Here is a 22,856-nt window from a genome sequence, read left to right on the forward strand (position 1 = left end):
ATCTCAGCCATGTACTCATCGGTGAGTAAGCCGGGACAGGCCATCAAGGCACTGGACTCTCCTTACACCTGCATTCAAGAAATCACATCTCAGAGGTCGCCGTCTATTTGCAGTGGCCTCTATGCAAGTGTGAAAGACTTTGAAAACACCCTAAATTCTACCACTGTGCCTCACTCAGCGGACAGACCAAATGGGGAGCTGGAGCCGGACTATGAAGCTATCCAGTCAGTGAGCCAAGAAGAAGACAGGACCTTGTCTGTGCCTAACACAAACCACACTGCTCTTTCAGGAGAGAATGACTATGAGAGCATAGGGGACTTGCAGCACCACAGGGAATTCACCAGACTTTAACTACTCCGGCAGCAGAATTCCCCACTGTTATTTTCAAAGGACAAGTGAAACATGGAGAGGGAAGTGCTTTTCCTTTTGAGGAACAAAGCTAAGTTTGGAACACAAGTTGTGAAGAAGCAATGTATATTTCAGCCAGGGTGTGATAGCCGCTGGTTTTTCTGAGTGGTGGTTCAAGGCTCATGGGAAAGGGTACGTCAGGTCAGAAAGATGACCAGGACAATGTAAAGGTTTCTTTATCATTACTAGCTCCAAGGCAAATGTAATTTGGGGAGTACCATGCTTGTCGTCCTGAAAGGATTATGTACCAAAAAGACTACCTTTACACAAAACTAGCTTCTCATTTTAAGAGATTATTTTATGTCATTTTCTTCAAAGTGTTTTTCAAGCATAATTTTTCATTCAAGTTTCGGCATCCACAATGTTGAGCAAACCACGGATAATTGTACCTCAACTCAGACTTTCTTTGCAGGGCTGGGGAAGATGCACTCACTTCTGAGTCTTTTGGGGAGCTCTGTTCACTTTCACTGCAACTAAAGTGCAAACAGCATTAGTTCACAAGGGGCCGACTTACAAATGTACTTGAATTAATTCTGCTGGCTTTTTCTTTTTTCTTTTTTTTTTTAATGTCAAGGGCTGTAGAATGTGACTTGCAGTATTTGAGATGTGTACTGGTATTTGTAGGGGTTTTGTTTGATTATTTGTGAAATATCCCTTTAAAATGGCAGTGGTCACCCTTAGCATTCTTGCACTGTTTCCCTCAAACGGACACAAACAACTACACATACACACCCCAGACCATTGTCATGTTGCAAAAAGCTGTGCAAATGAATGCATTGGCATAATGTGTAGACTAACCTTAGTAGTGTTGAGTAATTTTTTTGCAGAATTTTGCCCTTTTTAAAGACTTAAATATTTTAATATGTTTGTCTAGTTTCTTATATAGGAAAAATTATGTACTGTGTTGAGTGTATAATATTTTTATTTTTTACAACATATTTTTCATCTTCAGAGTTTTTGTAGATTAACTTACTGGGGTTTGTAACAGGAGGGATCCCATTCTTTATTTGGGCTTTATTTGGTTTTGTTTTTAAGATTTTTTTCCTATTTCAAAAGTAGATAAATGAAAATTGCTTTGGGGTTGTTTTGTTGGCTTTTTCTGTCTCCTTGAGCAGGGATATGGAACATGCCTTGCAGTTTTTAAGCTAAAATCATAGAGTCTGTGTTAAAGAACACTGCCAAAGGGCAAAAAAGAGGCAAAAGAGACAGTGGGATTTAGTTTGGTATAGCCACTGGTCGTCTTTGTTCTTCTGCTAAAAGGCAGAACAAGGGGCAACCAAGACCTTCTTGGGCCTCTGACAAGCAGTTTGAAAGCCACTGGCTTTTCAAAAATGCTGAGTTATTCTGTTACTGTGAAAAGCAAAGTACAGTGTTTAGATGAAATACGCAGGTACTGGATTGGTACTTTTTTTCTTCAAGAATAATACAATAAATAGTACAATGGTACAAGAATAGTCCAGCAGGAAAGAACTAGCATTGTGTGACATGCATGTGCACATATCCCCATGTATATAAGCATACACTTGTAATTTGGACACAAGTATAAGTTATAGTCCAGACTTGGAAACATTCACATACGTAATATCTGGCATGCGCTTGAAAAGCAGTTTATTTTTAATTCAAAATAAACAGTACATAAACTGAGGTTGACTTATTCTGTAGTAAACAAAACAGGTTTACTTTCAGCTCAGTTGGTACTGGGTTTTGAAGGTTGAGCCCTTCTCGGATCCTTGGTCAGTGCTCAACCTGACATGGTACTATAAAGAGCAAACATAGATCTGGTTACACACATTTATTAGAAATAGCTTCATAACTGAAAGAAGCGTGCTGATTTACAGGCTTTGCCTGTAAGTAGTACAGCTCTGAGAAGCAGTGCAGTTGTGCAGTCAGCCTCTGCCCACAGGGTGGTTCAAACTTCATGGATCCTGGCCTTGTGTGACAGTGCAGCACACTCGATCTACAACTCTCTTCCTTGGAGGAGAAGCAGTTCAGACCACTCTATGTCCATCCTGATCTTGACCATGCTGCCATGTTTTGACAGCTGCAGAAAACCCTTTGCTTCCACTTCAGTGCTTTTTAAGGATGACTGTGGTCTTGCTTTCTGGAGTTTTTCCCTTTGTAAAAGTTCTTGTGTCTGTTTCCTTGAATGTGAATTCATGAAGTTTACCTTTGAATGTTCTCTCGTACTTCACACTGTTTCAGGCCAAAGATAAAATGCACCATGTTTCAGAAGATTTGTTGTGCTAAGTCTGGAGAATGTCTTTAACTATGTGTTTGCTGTCTCTTCCTTGCTCAGGGGTACCAGTTTATATATGTAGTCCTCAACCTGACTCCTGCAGCTTAGTGGCAGGCATACCTCAACTCCTGAAATTCCCAAATACATCTCAAGATGCAGTTATCCCTATACATGGATGACTGCTTTTGGAGAAACAGTAGGAACACGAGGTTTGCCAAGTTCACTAGATTCAATTCCAAGACCAATTCAAAGATATCTTGAGATAATGTCAGTTGATAGCAAAGAATAGCAATGAATTCTTTATTGTAAAATTTTAAGGTGAAAAAAAAATAAAAAGAAAAGCAAACATCACTCTAGAAATACCCCCATTGAGACCAGCAGGTCAAAGGATGGTATAGGACTGTCCAGTCATTCTGTTGTCTTTCGTTGCCAGACCAGAAATGGTGCTTTGTAGGAAGGGACACAAGTCCTTCCATCCTTTCTTCTGTCTGTTCTGACAACTGCTCCTGAGACCTCCTAGACTTCCCTTTTTCACAGTGAAAGAAGAATTTTCCTCCCCCTCTCTTCTTTCTTTGGTTTCTGTTTTTAATCTGTCTCATACAGCCTTGCACTGGGAACTGGTACCATGTCTGCAGTCCTGTGGCAGTGGCACATTCTTTCCTTTTTAAATCACTTTCAGGCTGGTCACAGCCTTTTAATGGTCCATCAGACCTCAGTCTCATGGAGAAGCAGTTCACATTTTGGATTGCTGCTTTTGGGATATGATCCTGCCCTCAGCCTTGAGACCCACATACACTGGACTTAAAAGCTGCAAAAAAGAATTATCCTCCTGAACAAGGATGTACAGAGGAGTCCGTAACTCCCCTGCAATCTCCATTATGTAGTCTAATGGTAAAGGAAAATGTTTTAGAATTCAGTCTGAGGTTGGTAAGTATTTACATTTCTTGACAAAGAATCAAGGTTCTGGTTTAGTTCCCTCTTCCCAGAAGTAATACTTGTTCCATTATGGCTGTTGTCAGTGCTTCCTTTTCATTAATATATTTGATAGAAAGATTTTTCCAGCAGTAATCCCCAAAGAGATAAATCTGACTGTAAAGAAAAGGGAGTCTCTTCTACTTGTCTCTTTACTGTTCTTTTTAACTCTTTCACCATATCCCTAAAGAAGATGTCAACATCCAAAATGAAGTATTGGTTACCTGGTGATGTTTTCTGGGGAAGCTTCACAGCCTATTTCTTTGCTTCCTTTTTTTGGCACAACTGTACAATAAGATCTCACATCAAATTGCCACTGTAAGGCCAGGAGAAGCTGTAATGTATATATACATTATATATAACTATATATAATGTGTGTGTATATATATATATATATGTATGTATATATAACAGAATACAACTGCACTAGTAAAAAGGTCTTTTTGTTTTCTCTCTAGGAACTGGTAGAAAATAGGAAATGCAGTTCAGACATCTCTTCCATGAATCTGTGTCTCCCATGAGCATTGTTCTTACCACATACCTAAACCAGTGCTAATCCAATATGTAAACCAGTCATCCTTTTCTACCATAGTGTAGAATAACTTTCTCAGCCACAGACAGAAGTAAATTCTTTGCAGATACATGTAGCACAGGCATGTACCTAATTACCACAGTTAGATCAGTTAAGAGTGCCTTTTCTACAAAGTAGCTAGTACTTCCATACTGCATGTGTTAAACTCAAAAGTACAAAGGGACAACCCCAACGTTTACTTGTTCCAAGTTGGAAACATCTTTATAAAGACACATTTAATGTACTGGACCTCAGTTAGCCCTACAATAGCAATACTCACTCCCAAACATCCAGTGAAAAGCCCAGTAATGTAGCTATGATGACTAAGCTTTGCAATAAGAATTATCTGTCTTCTTTTGAAGAAACTAGGTTTTACAATAGTGAGCATTCAGGGAGGTGGTGTTCATGTCAACTGTGAACAATTCGTTGCTTCAGTCTTTCTATTAATATAAATTGCAGACTTGCTTACATGTAGCAGGATCCATGGAGTAAGGGACGAGTAGGTGTGGGGATTCATATTCATGACTAACTCAGAGTTGGGTTATCCCCATAGTTTCAACTGGCTGATGACCAGCTGCCTTGTTCTCCAAGCCCTCATCTATCGTGCCTTCAAGGAATCCATCCTGCAGGGATGCTTCTGGGCTGCGTGCTTCTCCATGGCTCCCTGAACAGCTCCTGTCCGCTGTTTTGAACACAGTTCCGTATACGTGGTGCTCTCTGTTCAACCGTTCAATGGTGCTTTTATAAGATGCTGGATAAATGGTTTGCATGTGCTTTCTGAAAGCTGACGTGTAAAGCTGTGACACAGAGTGCTCTCTCTGGTATTGTCTGCTTCCCAGAACTTAGCGTTAACTGTGCTACTCTTGGCTACAAAAGCTGACAGCGCTGCCTTGACTCTTGCTCATCTCACCAGAGCCAGAGTGGAGTCACCAGAGTCACCAGTGTGACAGGCCTGCCTAGGCTGGGACACGGCTGTTTAAAAGCAGCCATTCAGGCCAGGCGACATGACTCTCATCTCTGCACTGTGGGACTGGAAACATCATAGCCCAGCTCAAGAACCCTTCTTCTGTCTCCTATTGTGCATATACATTTGTTTGCCATGTGACTGTAAGAAATCTGTTTCTGCAATGAACATTTTAATTCGGACCACACTCCCGTGAGGGACTTTTGCTCTTAGGCAAATAACCATTTATTTCAGATGAGTTTTATTTTTTGAGGTTGGAGTACACCTGAATAAGGCTCTTACATGCCTCACAAGTAATTTGGTGTGGTAGTCTTCTACAAAATAGAAGAATGCAGAAAGATGCTTAGCCTGACAGATGCTCTTTTGGTGGTGTGCTGAAGACTTTCAAGGGCAGGTCTCTTCCTGGGAGCAGGGAACATAATTATTGTTAATACGATTTCATACCCTGGTGTTGTAGTTGAGTTGTAGCATCTTTTCTGGGATGGTGGTGGCTGAAGTCATTGCCAGAGCAGATCTCAGCCTCAGAAAAGAAAACATATATATATATATATTATATATACCCCTTGCTGGCAAGCAACATGTGTTCAGGATTATGTTGAAGATGAATGCTGCAAATGGAACATCACATTAAAATATAGGGTTCTCTTTCTTCAAGGAGAGAGAACCCCTTAGGTTGGTCAGTGTAAAATATCCCAGGCATACAAAATGTATTAAACAAATTAATTTCCTATGTGGTGATTTTCCAGGAGTGCATTAGGATATGACATACAGTAGTCACTGCTCTTGTCTCCTGAAGAGCAGAAAGATGGCAACTTATTTGTAATACAAGGTTCCCATTGATTAACTGATAAAACTTAATTCACATATAATCCAAAGGTCAGCAAGAGTGTCTACACAATGTAGATATATTTTAGCTCCAGCACCTCAACTTCCATAGAAATGCACAGATGATCTTTGTTTATTATTACATACCCATTGGTCTGTGCCCAGTCTATGGGTAACATAAATCTTACAGTTCTGCTTTCACAAGCTGTGAGGTTTTGTTTCTGGAGGCCTTCAGTTTTAAACTGGCCAGAAGGACAGTCACTAGAAATATGATAGCAAAGTGCCTAAAAATATGGATGTTTCTGTAAAGGTAAAGATGCTCTCTGTTATTGCACAACCACTTGACTATTGTATGTGGTGCTCTCTTGCTATACACTCTCCTAAATACTGGCTTTCATTTCTGGTGTTCATTTATTGTTGTAATAGCACAGTCTGACAAGGGTTTGTCTCTGAAATTCATTGGCTAATTTTAACTAGCATGTGTTTGTACAGAAAATACAAAATTTTTTTTTTCATTTAGAAAACAGCTATGTTATTTCTTACAGTTTATGATAATGCAACAATCAGCTTAGATTATTTATAAGGTATGTAAGTATCACTTGCCTTCAAAATGCTTCATTTGAGATTTCAGAATGCCTCCTGTTCACTACAAGACAATATAACCAACTCTTGTCCTTTCAATCTTGTTATACTGGGGAGGGGGCTTAAACCTTACAAATCTTATTACTAAAAAAAACAAACCCACTGATGGATGTGAAGTACTGATGTTTTCAATTCCTAACTAACAGAGAACAATTTTAACTCATATTTTAACTTTCAGCATAGGTGGGATTTAGACTACCCTCTTATTTATGGAACTGCTCTTTCCTCACTATGTTCAGCTGTCACTACCTGAGTATCTCTTGTGTCCTTAGTGAAATATGACAGTTGTACAGAGGGGACAGAAACTGCATGACATTAACACTTCTGACTGGGACCTTTTCAATGGGCCTGTGAGACTCAGGAGCCTGGACTTCAGTCAGATGTTTCAAGGTAGTCACATCCTGTCTGGAGGACATCTGTGGATGTCTTCACTTTCTTTCAAGGCAAGAAATTCTGTAGCTTGCAAGCACTCACATGACATTCAGAGATACATATAGGATGTGAAGTGTCACAGTGTTTATATGTATTATTAGAGACATCTAAGAGCACAAGAACCTGCTTTGTCACTTGTCTGAGGATACTGGAATTTGCTCATTGTATCTGAGAAAGGTCACAAAACCAGTCTCCTCAGAACGTCCTACCAGCCGACAGGTCTTTGCAATGAGCCACTGTGGTGGCTCCTGAGTTTCTGCACGTACCACCTTGATGATTCCCAGCAGGGCCTATTTCATCTTATCTTTGTGGCAGTGACTACTTAGGAATGGCCCTTGCTTCACAGTCCCAACCCCATAAACTTAAGGAAGGGCATGTGAGCTGCTTCTCCTCAGTCTAACTGGTTTTTCTAGATGGAAGTGTGCTGAGAGCCCACCTTCAGACCCACAAAAAAGCATCCACTGTCAGGGTAAGACAGGCACAGCTAGGAAGAAAGAGGTAAAGTAACAATAGCTGAGTTTCTAAGTTGAATTTGCACTTCCCCCATCTCACAGACAACCTGTTTCAAAAGATTTTTAAAGCAGAAAAGGTTACAGTAAAGGGATGAATTGCACAGGAGATGGACAACATTGTTTATTCTTCTCAGTATTCCCTATATACAGAGAGGTGGGAGCAAGTCAGCACCACACAACCATGATGCAATTGGATTATCTTTTATCAAGCCTCTGTATCAACAGAACTGAAATGAATAAATTCTAAATACATTTCTTTGTTCTATTAGAAACCCAACATAGACAAATGTAAATGCACTAAAGTAAGTACCATATGTAGATCTTGATTTGCATCATATGGGGTTTTTACAAAAAACAAATCCAAAACCCAAATGAACAAAAAAATAGCTCTAACTGGATTATTTTATTTAAATAGAATTCTTTGCATGAGCCAAGGCTGCAGGATTGGGCCCTAAGAGTTTAGAAGTTTGGTTTAGTGATAGGTACTTTTGTTTGTATTTTCAGTGAAATGTCTTTTCTTTCTTTTATATTAGTGAATTGACATGACTTCCACAAGAACAACAAAAAATAGTCAGTTATATGGATAATTATGACCATAGTTATTAAAATCATGCCTCAATAAGAGTAACTTAAAATTGGGTGCTATATGAGCTTCAGCATAAAATTGCTTTACATATGGAACACTGCATACTAAGAAGATAGCGGATAAGAATTTGTAAATACAGACAGTTGTTTTATCTATTGTTTTGTAATGGAAAAAATATGTCTTACTGGAATATCTCTGAGCAAAATTCTCTTACATAGTGTTCTAGCTGTAAAAAATGTTTTCTTTTGAAACAACTATTTGAGTCTCTGATCACTGACACAGAACTGCAAAATCCTCAAAACAGTATGAGCTTGTGAAAAGAGAGGTTTAGAACTGAGCTGGCTATCTTAGAGAGGATAGAGTTGAACATACTGAGAAGAGAAGCTCTGTAGGCAGTGAGAGCAGCTCAGTGATTCAGTGACTGTGCCATATGCACCTGGAGTCAAAGCATGCAGGCTTCTGAGATGGCATTTACTAGGGCTTGTTTGCTACATGAAGGGTTATTTGGCTTGCTACCTGTTTGAAATCAAAATACTTTCATCAACACCACTGCAAACACTCAAATACTGTTGTTTTGCAGAATGTATGTTCCATAAATTGTAGTTTAACTGTAATTGCAGGGTTTGTCCTACTGTTAGAGCAGTTCAGATCCAACACTAAATTGCATTTTGTAAATTAACAAATGCCACTAAATTCCTCTCAATATTTTGTAATAGTATACACAAATTGATGTCATTTAGTCATACCTTTGTTCCTAGAATCTTCATCAGATATTTCTATAGCCAATTCAGCTTTTGGCTGCTGAAAGCACAGTAGGCAATTATGGTTATTTACTGTAAATGTAGACAAGTTTTATGTAAATATTTCTGGGGGAAAAAGGCTACATGAACATATGAAGCAGTTATCTAAAAGTAAGAACATAAGTCAATAATAAAAAATGCAGGTTTTATTTATGTACAGTAGTATCCTAATATTTACTTGTTTATATGCAGAAAAAAAATCATATGATTCTGTACTGTATTAGCTGAAAGCATTTAAAAGAGACTCTGCCATTTCCTCTGGTTATTATATTTGCAAATAACTCTTGAATTTATCGGAAATACATGTAAATTATGTCAAATGGGAAACACGTTACATTACAATGAAATTATTTTAATTCAAAAATCCTGGCAAAATTCATTGGACTAAAATCTATATATAAATTCAATAGCCAGACAGAATAAACCACAATAAATAAGCTTTGTCTTTTGTTTTAGTGGTTTTGTTCAGTGGTTGGTTGGTTGGTTGGTTAGTTTTTACCTGTGCCTCTTCTTGTTGTTTTGTTAACAAATATATTATTCAGTCCTTGCAGTCACTTCATCCTGCAGGTCTTAAAACCTGCGTTATTTTACAGAATTCTATTTGTTCTGGGAATTTTGTGCTGATTCCATTATCTGACAAGAACTACTAAGACTTCTTTGTGATATATAGCACCTTACTCCTCCCAAAGCCACAATCCTGTCAAGAGTCAAGCATGTACACAACAGCACCAATTATAAGTTGTCTCTGACTAAAGCAGGGACTGCCATGAATGTAGTGGCACTACGCTCTTTAATGCAGGTAAGAATATTGGGTTTGAGCCTTTCAAAGATGTGCAGCTTTCAGCATTTTTAAAGTTGCAATTACCAGCCCTGTGGATTATCCTCTGAAATTGCCATGGCATTTGATTCCCTTTCCTTTGTTATAGATGCTCTTTAGGTAATGTTCCCCATCCATTTGCTGCACTGCTGTCAGTAGCAAGACTCATTTGTGTAGAAATACTTTTAAGAGCATCCTGAAGCATTTCAGAGGCAAGTGACTTAGGACCACTGCTAAATATGTAACACAGATTCTGCATGTAAGTCTAACACAAAGAAATGTCATCTTTTCACTGGAACAAGGCTCCTTTGTACACTAGGGCATGAGGCTAAAATAGTACCTAACCCTTTGGGGCTTGCACTCTCCATGACTTGCACCTTCCTCTTTATTATCTTTAATTACAGATAGGAAAAGAGCAGCTTTACCCACTTAATACTAAGTAGTTACTGATGAACAGGTTCCTGGAAAATTCACAGTGCAGACAGGGATTAGTTAGGCCAAGCTGAGAAGCTGTAGAAATTAGAGACTGACGAGTAGTATCTGTTCACTGTCAAAGTAATGGTTTTTTAATGTTTTATCTGGTAAGTATATTTTAATACTCAAAAGATACAAGGTTATAGGTCAAATAAAGAATAATAGAGAAAAACAATAGAGAAAAATAAGGAATATTTTGTATGCAAAATCATTCAGGATTTGATAAGTGTAAAAGACGATTGTTTTTTACTGAATATTTGTTCATGGGCCAAGAAGTTGCAAAATATGCAAAATTTGCAATTTGATAGAAATTTTTTATTAAGTAACTGCTGAATATTATCCAATATGGGCTGTTCTTAGGGGCAAAAAAATGCACGCAGCATTATTATCAAGAAAACTGTTTAATAGATTTTTTATTTTTTTTAAATTCTTCATTCTGAACAGTTGTTATCAGCCATAAAATAGCTCTATTACTATGGTTAGCTTCAGGTTTGAGGCCAGCCACACAGACCTATAAACGTGTCTGGTTGAAATATTGAACAATTTGCCCAGATTCTGGCTAATCATATAGCCGCATGCAGACACTTGGGAAGAGAAAGTACAAGCATCTTTGTTCTCCATGAGCTTTGACATCACATAAAAGTAAAGCTTTAACCTAATGGGAGCTCGGTGTGGAATCAGGAGTATACTGCAGTGACACCTGGTGTTTAAAATAGAATTAGTCCCTGGGAAGTGTGGCTGACAATTTACTTTTAATTGGGCACATATTCACTCAAAGACTCACAGTTCATCCTGTGTTCGTGGAGCATAGCATTATGTTGAACTAGAAAGCATTGGAGCTAAAGAGTGGCTTGACATTGCTTTATAGAAAATGTGTCTGACAGATTTGTTTCAAAAGCCCAAAACTGCAGTGACATGATCTTCCTAGCACTGGAGCTGGCAAGATACTTCAGCACTACTTCTTCTCAGCTGGCTATTATATAAATGAGATTGACCTTTCGTATAACTCACACGACTGGAATTTCTGTGCAGCCTTTGTGGAAGGACTGATAGGCAAGAACAGAGAACTGTCAGTTCAGGCAGAAAACAGGGATCCTGTGTGTGTCGTGGTGCTAGAAAGCATATTAGAGCTACAATAGATTCTTCTGAAACAGCTCCTGCTAAAGAGCTTATTGACCAAAGTAGTCAAGATCTGCATATTTACAGATGTGACTGAAATGGCATGTAAATCCCATTATCAGTTAATGTAATTAAGCATTATTAGGATAATGTAAGATAATAATAACGAGGATCATTATTACTAAGGATTTCAGTTTGCCACAAGATGAAATAAAAATAAGATCTAATCTCTAATTTGGACTGATGAGCTATTTCTATTATGCAAAAAAGTTTGTGTCACTTATTTTGAAAACCACATACATGCTCCACATTTATGTAGTCAGTCCTTAAAATCTGGCAAGGACAAAACTCTAAGGCTAACATTCTGGTTTTCCTTTATGCCACAAAATTCTGTTAAGGGGTTGGCTGAGCTACAAAAGTCAGATTATCCTAAAAGTCACTGTTTTTTTCTTTCCTTAATTTTTCTGGAAAATTATGGGGACCTGTAAAAGCAAACAAATAAACATGAAGCTGAACTTTCTAAGGCTGTACTTATGTTGCATGTCAGCCAGCAGAGAGCCAATCCTTGTCCAGCAGATTCTTGAAGGTTGGCACTCAAACTCATGTTCAAAGGTCTTTCTAATTTCTCACCTGCAGCTTATTTTCAGCAGCAAAGTACAAAGGAAAAAGGGGATCTGGCAAAATTAAGTCTGGAGGGTTCTGAAGGAAGCAAACAGCTGCTGTTCAAAGTTCTGCAGCAGCAGAACCAGCACTGTGCTGTTTCCAGGTTAGAGAGCTGAGGCTGCCGCAGGCTGGGGAGGAGTTATCGGTAGCTTGTCTTTAAAACACATCGTTCCTTGAGTACTCCTTCGAGTTATTTTGGAAGATAGGAGTGACATTTGCTTTCCCCCAGTTTTCATGCATGTCTCCAAGTCATCATGATCATCCAAAGATAATTAAAATGCAATGACATGAGCCAGCTCCCTCAGCATTTTCGGGTGTATCCCACTGGGGTCCATGTCCAGTTTGCTTAAGTATTCTGTAACCTGATCCTCTTCCACATCATGTACGTGTTTCTTGCTTCAAACTGTCCCTCTGTCTCCAGGTCCTTGGATTGCTGAAGGCAGGTTTTCCTAGTAGAGACTGAGGTGAAGAAGGCATTCAGTACCTCATGTCCTTTGTCACCAGGGCCCCTGCCACCTTCACCAGCAGCAGGCTCACATTTTCCCTTTTTGTGACTGATACAATTACAGAAAGCCTTCTTGTTGCCTTTGACACCCCTCACCAGATTTAATTCTGGTTGGTCTTTGGCTTTCCTGTGTCTTGCCTGCTTGGACAGAGTCTGTATCCTTCACAGGTCTCCTGTCCCTGCTTTCACCTTCCATATACTTCATTTTTGTGTTTTAGTTTTGCCAGAAGCTCCTTGTTCATCCATGCAGGTTTCCCGGCATTTTTGCCTGACTTCCTGCTCCTTAAGATGGACCCCTGTTGATCTTGGAGGAGGTGAAGCTTGAGTATCAATCAGCTTTCTTGTATCCCTACAAAGCCTTATCTCATTGGACTCTTTCAAGCAGATCCTCATTCACATCATTCACCAAAATAAGAGGATTTTTGTGGAAAAGTAGTATTGTCACCTTATTTGCAATGACTTTAATTGGTTGATCAGGTGTGGGGTTTTTTGCCCAGAGAAACTGTCTCAGTAGTTGTAAGCACAAAAAATAGCACAAACCTATGTATGAAGTATGTGAAGGTATTTGTAAATCTGAGGTTTCTTTCTCTCCAGATTTTGCAGCTGAGGTAACACTTGAAGGTTTGGTACATAATTGAAAGATGTTGATTGCCACTCGTCTGTGACATGTCTGCAGTTGACATTATAAAGACTGATAAGTGGAAAGATAAGATGACAAGGATCCTGTCCTTTGTAATTTGCAGCTAAAATACTCATTGGGCAGATGAGTGCAAAGAGATGAGTAGGAGTAAAGTCCATTCTCTGTTTTCACTGTAATGGGTTTTTTATGATACTATGAACAGTAAGATTACTTCTTTAAATGGCTCCCAAATTCCCAGTAGGTCATCCTGGGTTCATCTACAGTGTTCTCCAATACATGTGGTGTCTGGCAAGCCTCCTATCCCAGGCACAGCCTGCTTCTGCTGTCACCAGAATATATAGTCAGCCCTGGCATATGGGGTAACATCCCCTGAGCTGTCTCAGCACAGCTCCAGCCTCAGCTAACATGCCTGCACAGAACCAAGCAAGCCCATGAAACAGAACTCGTGTATCTCTGCACCAACACTGCGGTTTGGCCCAGGTAGTTACCCCACATAAGGGAGATAAAGCAGAGATAAAGGGAGGTGGGTGTATTTCCTTAACTATGTGTTTGCATGGGTGTCAAGGGGAGAGGAGAAGACAGGTCTGAGATCACATAACTTCCCTTGTCAAAGCTCTTTATATGCACCTTTCCATTTGGAATTGTCTGAGCAATGGCCTATAGTGAAAATTGGCTGGAAACTCAAGACAGAAGGATTTCAGGTTGTTTGTGGTCAGTTGTGTGGTTCACAGAACAAGACAGTTTGGAAGAGAGAACTCTCCCACTGGAAATGTGTGTGCTAGAGGCAATATCATCATGAGGTGCTACAGCAAGAGGAACCCCTTCAAGAAGAGAACATGGCCTGGGGGTTATCCTGCACCTTTCAGCCACATATATGACAATATTAAAACCAAAATTACTATCTTGGTGCCTGGGGTGGCTGTAGAGACATGTTCTTAATAAATAAACCCCTTCAAAATACAAATTATTCCTTTTTGGACCCAAGCTGAGCAACTCTTTGTTTGCTTTGAAAAAAAAAACAAACCCAAAATACTTTAACATGTATGGAGGATACTCATGAAGCTATTATAGCCCTAGATGGTTACCACAAAATAAGAGCTGAGTGTTTGGGTCCCTTGCACCACTAATGGAGCTAGGTGACTTCAAAGGAGTCTCCAACAGGCTTATTGTTCTACTGAGAACAAACTGCTTGAGGAACACAGAGGATGATATTAAGGGTTTTCTCACCCAGTGTAGGATAGGCAAGTACTTCCTGGCAGTCATCTTTCATAGACACAAACCATTCCAGTATGTTCTGATATCTTGTGTCTTGAAACCTGTGTATTGGGTGAGATAACGACAACTAATATTTGCAGCATGAAAAAATTAGCCCGAAGAAATACTTAGCTCATGTTCTCTTCTGGAGAAGTGCAATATGAACTCATTCAGAGGCTAAGCAACCATGACCACATCCGTATGGGGAGCACATGTCCTTTCAGTTAAACACATCTCTATTTGTGCACCACTGCCCTCTTGGCAAATCTGCAAAAATCCAACGCTTTAAAGCATGTGTCATCTCCATTATAGTATGGTGGTTAATGTAAAGTGCTGGGTACACTTTAGGCTGCATTCAGAACTGATTTAGAGGAGTGCTTGAACTCGTTTGAGATTAATATCTGGTCAGGCCAGGACATCTCTTATGGATAACACTGAAGTCTGGATTTCCTTCTGGTATTTCAGAAATAACAGAAACTGACCTTGAATGATTTGTCTCCAGCGATGCACATGCAAATTTGATATTGCAAGAGAAGAAGAAAGTTGCAGCACTGACAGCCACACAGTGCCATTTGAAGTGTAGTTAATTCACAATTAAGCTAATTAATTTGTTCCTCTGTAAAGTACATTTGCAACAAAGGAAAAGAATGAGAATGCTATCACATCACAAGGGGTTCTTGCTATTTATTCTGCACAGACACAGAGATAGTTTAAGGTAGGCGAAAAAATTACAGGAATTTCATCAGACAGACTTTGCTAACATCTGCCATGTTACTACACCCAGCTTGTGGATTTGACACCTAAGGCCTATCAAGTAAGTGCTGTTGCACGTTTGCCTTTCCTCACCATATAGAAAAAATATTTTCTTTTCCCTAGAAAGCTGCAAGCCCTTGGCATGATTGGCTCTGAATCCATCAGCGGTCTCCATAGGGTCCAGGACTTCAAAGGCTCTACTTCCTTGTATGGAGGTTTTGGGGCCCCCTCAGAGCTTTTCTCAGGGCTGTTTCATTTACAAATTGTACTCCCTGTTGGGGCAGAAATAAAAACTTGCCTAATTCCCTAACTAACTTCTGCCTCTGATGAACAAATTCAGTAGCAAAAGGATGGGAAGAGAGGCAACCCCCAGAATCCATGGGTTTGGACAGCTTTAGCATACTTACTGTTTATACAGCATGCATCCACTTAGAGGAAGAGCCATGAGCGAACAACTTCTGTTCCTGCTCATTTTACCAAGTAATATTTGTTCTGCAAGGGCCATACCCCTCAGCCAGTGACCACAAAAGAAGGCATGTGTCCCAGAGACAATTTTGGACCAGCATGGGCATCCAGGAAGATTGCCAAGTGTTCTGTTTCTAGTGGGAAGAGGGTGGGTACTGCAGGGTGTAAGAAACTCTATTGTTTGTGCCTGATGGGGTGGAAGAGCCAGAAGGGGAAGAGAAATTATGGAAGACAGAATGCAGTTGAGATAATTTTCATTTCTAAGATTGCAAAGCTGAATTTCAGTCTTGGGTTCTGGCAGATATGCAGGGCAGCAAGCACCCTCCATACAGATGTCTCAGAGTTCTGGGAGGTTTTAAGTTCAAAACGGTGACTTCAGCATTCAACAGCCCTGGCAAGCATTAAGAGGAAAAATTTGGCACGTGTTAAGGATCTCAAAGAGAGGGGGAGGGAGACTGCTGCCAAAAGCTCTCCATTTTGAACTTAGCTTTCCTCAGAAATTCAGTTTCTATTGCTGTTCATTAAAGCTGCAATTTCTGTACCTGAGGGGAAAAAAAGAGCCAAAGATAGGGAGAGGAAGAGGCTCTGGATTTTGAACAACTGTTCACTTTTTGCATTCCTACCCTTGGGTTTTTGACGGTACATTCTTAATTGAAATAATTACTGACTATGCTTCCCAACTTGAGTTTGGTTTAGGGAGTAACAAAGGCATTTTTGGAAATTAGGCTTAATCTAGAAACTGAAAACAAAGCTCAGTGTTTCTTAAAAACAAACAATGTTCTTACTGTTTGTTAAGGGAGGTTGGTTTTTTTTCTCTGGTGCTATTTTGAGTTCTAGCATGTCTATTGTACACAGGCTGGAGCGTTCACTCTGGTTGTTTACAACAATTTCCCTTGTGTTGCCAGGCTTTTCTTCTATGAAATGAAGCATAATTTTGTAGGCAATGTACAAAACAAGCTGCAGTGTAAATAAACGGAATATGTGTGAAAAGTGTTGGCTCAACACCCCTCAAATTTGTCTCTAGCCTGTAACTGTCATGAGAGCATTAAACACTCATGACAAGTCAAAAGCATAGTAGGTACCTCCTTGGATTAAATTTTAAAGGGTTGTTTCACTTGTGTAAAATTGGAACTGAAAATATTTCTCTAATTTCTGTGTCTTTAGAGTAGGCTTTGGTGGCTGCCCAGATTCCATTTTGGGTCTGCTGATCTCACTTGTAGTCACAGCTGCTGTTGCCACCAACATGCCTGAGACCACTGATTTTAGTACTCGAAGGAGACTTTTTTGGTGCAGTAGCTGGAAACTGTTTTTCTGGGGCAACCATGTGTGGCTGGCCACATGAGCGAGCCAACAGGGGATGGAAGTACTTTGTACCATTACATCTTCATGTTCTCCACAAAAGGTCTATCTCCCGTACTTGATTCACACTTGGGAGGGCCACATGGTCATAGGACAAAACCAATGGTTCTCTGACTCTTATTCAAATTTTGTAGGAGTGGGTTAAGCAATACAACATCTTACTGTGATGTTGCTACTGTGGAGAAACAAGCAGTGGGGAACACTCTTATTGTCAGTACCCTCACCCTCAGAGATGGCTTGGCACGTGGCTACAGCACAGCATCCCCCCATCACACACACACCAAACAATCTGGCATGTGCATGCAAGTTCATATGCATAACACAAGGGAGACTCAAGAGAAAAACTTTGCAGAAGAATAGTACTGGGAAAAAACTGGAAAAAAAATACTTAAAGCACTGAATAATGCAGTTATATAGCAATTCCCCCAACTAGCTCCATGATCAAAATCAGAGACCAATAGACAGGAGCTGTGTCACCCTGTGCTGTGCCCATTTTCACAGCTGGCACATGCTCATTCCTGCAAGCCTGGGGAGAGCCACTGAAATCCTTGCTGATAGCTACTGTGCAGACACATTTTCATTTTTTGTCATAATCAGACTGGTGTAAAATTTAGCCAAGCAACACAGCTGTTGTGAATAGGTGTCTCATCTCCTCCACATGCTAACACACACCTTCCCAGCGTCAGTGAAAAATCCGACTCAAATGCGCTACCACAAGTGGACAAGAACCCTGTCACATGCTTAAGAGCTAAGAAATTTGGTACTAATCATTATTAAAACAGAAGGAAAAAAGAAGGTATTAACAAGGCTTATAAATTTCTCACTAGTATGGATGCCAGTGGTAAGGACTGTCCCAACATAAGCAGAGACTCAGACTTCTCTGCAAGCATTTTCTGAATGCCCAAAAGCAGTCATTGCTGGAATTACCTTCCTCTGGATCTGAAACAATTAGGCTGGCCTCCAAAAGTGTTCAGTAACTCATAAATGGTGTTTTGTTAGACTGTATGATCACACAAACCATCACAGAATATAAGATCCCTTTCTGTTTATCAGTTGCTTAAGAGATGATTAATAACACCATCCAGTTCTCTGATGAGCTGCTGAAAAACTGTGTTCAGGGCCTCTGAGAAGTGGCAGTTGTAGAGCACCTTAGACTGCCTTAGGAAAGAGGTCAGCTGCACTGTGACACCTAACATTAGAAAGAATCTACTGCCCGTGGGATTTCCAAAATAGAACATGTACATAGGCTATGTGGAACTTAGGAAAGATATATCCAAAACTTTATGGTTAACTCAAATTTTTTGAAAAGCTGCAACAGATCCTGTGTTTCCTAGAGGTGTCAGAGGCATTGTGTGTGCTGTATGGCTGATCTGCCCATGTGCTGGATATAGATGAATTTGACCAAAAGAAGGGTTGTTTTGTTTAGCTTAATTTGACATGGACTTTTTGGTGCATGGTTTCTCATGTTAGTTCAGTTTCCTAACCAGAATTCTAATTAGGTCCCCAAATGAACGCTATAACTTTCAATATGCACTTTTCCTCTTCTATGGAAAGCTAAGAGGGGTGCTTTGCTTCTGGAGAGGAGGAAGCTTTCCAGGAAGGAATTGCAGTGAATTGTTTGAGGCAGCCAGTGGCCTGCCAAACTCGGGATTTCAAAAATTAAAGAGAAAATGAAAAATGGATTCCTCCTCCTTCTCTTCCTCCATTTTTCTTACTACTAAGTCTAAAAAAGAAAGTTCAAACCATGGTGAGATGTATTTTAAGACTTATTTGAAGACTACCACTGAATCATTCTATTATTTTTCAGTTTTAAGAGCTATTCAATTAGCAGTGACCTGGTAAAATAATTTTATTTCTCTAGGTACCACTTAGTGTGGTTAAGGAATACAGTAAAACTGAGACTAATTTGCTGTGAATGCTAGTGCACTAGACCATGAGGCTCCATGTCAGTAGAAAGCCGCATGTGACACGCAGATTACAGGCTATTTTTTATTGTCAAACTCAATCCTTCATTCAAACAAATACATTGTCAGAACCCTAATTATTTCTGTTAGAAGCATTGCAGCTTGTTATAAAGGGTCGTAAAGTCTTTCTCTGCAAATTCTTGATCATCGCATTACAATTCCAAACCATTTGTGAAATACTCCATTTAATTTACAGCATGTTTCTCTCTATGTGGGCTCTGATTACAGAATCATCAATCATTGTAAAGTATTAGCCCTGTGATGAACCATGCACTGGTTGTTTTTCCCACTCTGGTCTGAAATTAATGCCATTAGTTTTTTCCTCATTATCTCCTGTTCCTCATAATTGCTGACAGGCAAACTGGAAAATCTTGCCTTTTATTCAATCATCTTGCTCTTTTCAGCAGTGGGAATTTTGGGCAAATACAGTAACAATCCTTCTGGCTTCATCTAGCACTACAGAGTTTCATGGGCAGGTTTTAAAATTCTTTATTATCAAGCAAATGTTCTGTGCATGCACTGGAAGCTGCTTCCCTGACTGTAACTGTGAATGGAATTCAAGTCTGATCAATGGAAAAGTTTCTACAGGCCTAGTGACTGTTGGTACACGTCTGTGTGCAAAACTTGTGGCTTATAATTACGCTTTGAGGGAAGAAACACAGCAAAACAGTAATATATCTTTCCATTACTAGCATCTTCAGGCCAGGTCAAAACACCAGAATCAAGGTGGCTGGAACATGATGAGAATACAGGCATTAGAGGTCTGTGTTTTTTCTACCTGGAATGAAAACGCTGACAGCTGGAAGATGTTTTAACTTAGTCTGTAAAGGTGATGGGATCCCTGTGGAATACAACTGAAAATGGGTATGTGGAAAGCCTGGATCTGGTAAGAGCTGGAGGTGGTTACCTGAGGAGAAAAGACCTGGATCACACTGCAGCAAAATGTCTATTTGAGTACAAAAACAAGAGCCAGTTTTTTAACACTTTATAATGATACAAATCCCATCAAGCAAGATTTACTACACGCCTGGACAAGTGATGAGGCAGGGTGACCTCACATTGCTGGGTGGCAGTTCAGACACCACCTGTAGTAAAACTTTGCCCTAGATTTAACAGCCTGAGGCTAGGTATCCTTCCTGACCAACATCATGAACAGCAGGTGGAAGTTATTGGTGGCTCTAGGTTCAGGCTGATCCAGCACTTGGAGCAAGAGAAGTGACAGCAATTCTTTCAGGCAGGCTGCTCCCCCTAAACACAATCTTTGTGGCTTATTGCTGTGAGCATAGCACAGCAATGACACAGCTTTCTTGAGATGTTTTTATGCAACCCACTTTGGTTTTGTGTTGCTGATTCAGAGTGTGCTACGTACAGAAGCAAAGGCCCTAGCTGATCCACTGGATTCATCAGTGTGAATTTGTACTTCAGAGGACAGTACAGGCCTTTGGAATGCAGGTATAGATACTGAGTAAGAAAAATCTTCAAAGATTCACATAGAAAAAGTTTCTGAGATATTATGAATAAATTATATTCTTCGGTGTGCATGGATTGGGACTACAACAGCCAAATCCTGAACTAGGAGCAACTTCATTGTAGAGAAACTACCACCAAGGTCTGTTTGGGGTTTTTTTCACCCTTTCTTAATACTTACCTATTGTAAGTAAGACGTCTGTGTTGGTTGATCTGAATTTTCTGTAAACTGAGCTCTGAACACTTTGGCCTTTAGTCTTTTAAGGAAGTCGGCTTAGTAAATTCCTTTAGTTTAATAAGGAATTCACTGTGCTCATCCCTTTTCTGAGACAAAACCCAGCTTTGGAGATTAATTGCTCTTTTCCTGGAACAACTATAAGAGAAGTCTACTGCTTGATCTGGCAGCAACACAAGGCTTTTGGAGTCTGTCCACTTCTGGAAAATTTAACCCAGTGTTTTTAAGGGTTTATCACTTTCTGTCTCGTATATCAAGATAAAGTAATACTCCTTCAGAAATTTTCAGGAAAGAGAAAAAAGCTGAACAGCAGTCTTTGAGAAAATTTAAAATTTGCCATTTCAGGATCCTGCTTTATTATACAACATTATTATATTTATTATGTATTGCCAGAAGCAATATGATAAACATCAGTATAAGACATTGTTTAGCCGCAAGGTATTTCTTAGTAATATGACAATAAACCCCAAATTGCAAATAAAAGCGAAGAGGTGAAGGAGAATTGTCTTCAAGGATTAAAACCATAAATATGTTTATGTATCTCAAAGCAACAACTTATGAGTAAAGAGAAGTTTTGAATTTAAACCCTTCTGAATGAAATGGAGAATCAAATAGCAATGGGAAGAGGAACTACTAAGGTATTATCCATTCAAAGGCAAGAACATGCATGAAAATGACTACTAAATCCATTGTCACTAATGTCTTTGAGATCAGTGAAGCGGAGATATTTAGTGACTTGGCATTGCTCAAAACCCACTAATCTCCACGAACAGACTGAGATTCAAAGCAGACCAGAGAGCAACCCTTTGTTCATCATAATAAAGAATTTGCTGTATTCAAATGAAGTCACAGCAAAGTGGATGTGTGCCAGTGCAGCACCAGTGTTTCAAGAGAAAGGCAAGCTAGGAAATTATAGACCCTTCATCTCAATGTCTGCAATTTGCAAAATAAAGGGTACAACGAGGAGAACATTTGCAAAATGCATGTGCAAAGGAGTATAATTCTCCGTAATCTACTTGTAGATAACTAGCAAGGTTAGGTAGTGTCAGTTAACTAATCTCCTTTTTGAAAGAACTATGCTACATTACTTAGTTATTAAAATTAAAACAGTCAAAATAACAATTCATGTAGCAGGCTGTTCACCTACTGCTCCGTGGCAGAATAGGTTAATTCTCCACTAAAATCAGTGCTGTTATTCTATAAGAACTTGAACAAAATGGTAATCTAGGTCCCAAGTCTCCCAAGTTTAGGTTTTGCAGACAGGTGGACTGAGCAGCCCAATGAGCAATGTGAACACGAAATAGAGACACAAAGGGAAAATGATCCAAACTTCTAACAACAGTTGTATCAGGTATCTTCAGTACACTTACCTGTGTCATGTGTAATTATCCCAAGCCTCTTTTAGAAGGGTGATAGTCCTCTTCTTCTCTTACAGTCACAGTAAGCTACCCATAAAGAAGAGCTGTGTTCAAGGACAAATTCTGAAGAAATAAGTATTAGAAACAAAATTATTGGCTTCATACACAATTCTGCTATTATTCATTGCCTTGGGTCTGGCCCAGCCTCCCATTCCTACTACTTGATCCCCCTGCACTTCCACTCTTCTTCTGCTGTCCTTCCTCTGTGATTAGACCCATCCTCTGACATTCCTGTTCCTTCTTTTCTTTGTTGTGGTTCCCTGAGCTGCTTCACTCTGCCTTCATTTTCCACTTTCGTGTTTATCCAAATAACATGTTCCAAATGACTAACTTAGACAAGGCTGTAGATGCTTCATTAACTCTAGCTCAAGTGAGACTCTTTATCTTGCCATCTGCATCAAACTTGTGCATTGTCACTGTATTTTGGCCAAATATCTTCAATACCAATAGGACAAAAAGCCTTCAGGAAGAGTCATGCTGGCTTCTCCCTCTGCTCTTTCCTGCTGCTCCATTCCTCCCACACTAAAGCCTGACTTGACAGTTCATTCAAATGAAAAAAAAAAAAAAAAGTTATACACAAATAAGTTTGTTCTACAAACACTTGAACCCTTTGTATTTAGTAACATGTTAGTACCCACAAGGTTTTCTTTTTGCTTACATAAATCATACATTAAAATACAACACACCTCTATCAAAGGAAACCAGCAGAACAGAAGAGCTGAAGTGTTTGTAAACAGAGCCCAACCATTTAGAAACCAAAAAAATTAATTTAAAA

General features: G+C 39.5%; 1 protein-coding gene and 1 long non-coding RNA gene across 5 annotated transcripts in view; one reads left to right on the forward strand and one right to left on the reverse strand.

Moving 5' to 3' along the window:
- The window catches only part of PAG1 (phosphoprotein membrane anchor with glycosphingolipid microdomains 1), a 104,661-nt gene extending 102,021 nt beyond the window's left edge, over window positions 1-2,640 (forward strand). For all 4 annotated transcript variants that reach the window (XM_086884028.1, XM_086884049.1, XM_086884058.1 and 1 more), the window contains one exon: window positions 1-2,640. In XM_086884028.1, coding sequence (XP_086740154.1) covers window positions 1-351 — 351 coding nt within the window. In that variant the 3' untranslated portion in view covers window positions 352-2,640.
- Window positions 2,000-22,613, reverse strand: LOC111924614 (uncharacterized). The gene is made up of 2 exons (XR_002861742.2): window positions 22,034-22,613; window positions 2,000-5,671 (listed from the first exon to the last, which is right to left on the reverse strand). It is a non-coding gene; the product is annotated as an uncharacterized LOC111924614 (long non-coding RNA).
- Between the last annotated feature and the right edge of the window lie 243 nt (window positions 22,614-22,856).

The sequence above is a fragment of the Cyanistes caeruleus genome, chromosome 1 (assembly GCF_971803275.1).
Source record: "Cyanistes caeruleus chromosome 1, bCyaCae1.hap1.1, whole genome shotgun sequence".
NCBI classification, from domain to species: Eukaryota; Metazoa; Chordata; class Aves; order Passeriformes; family Paridae; genus Cyanistes; species Cyanistes caeruleus.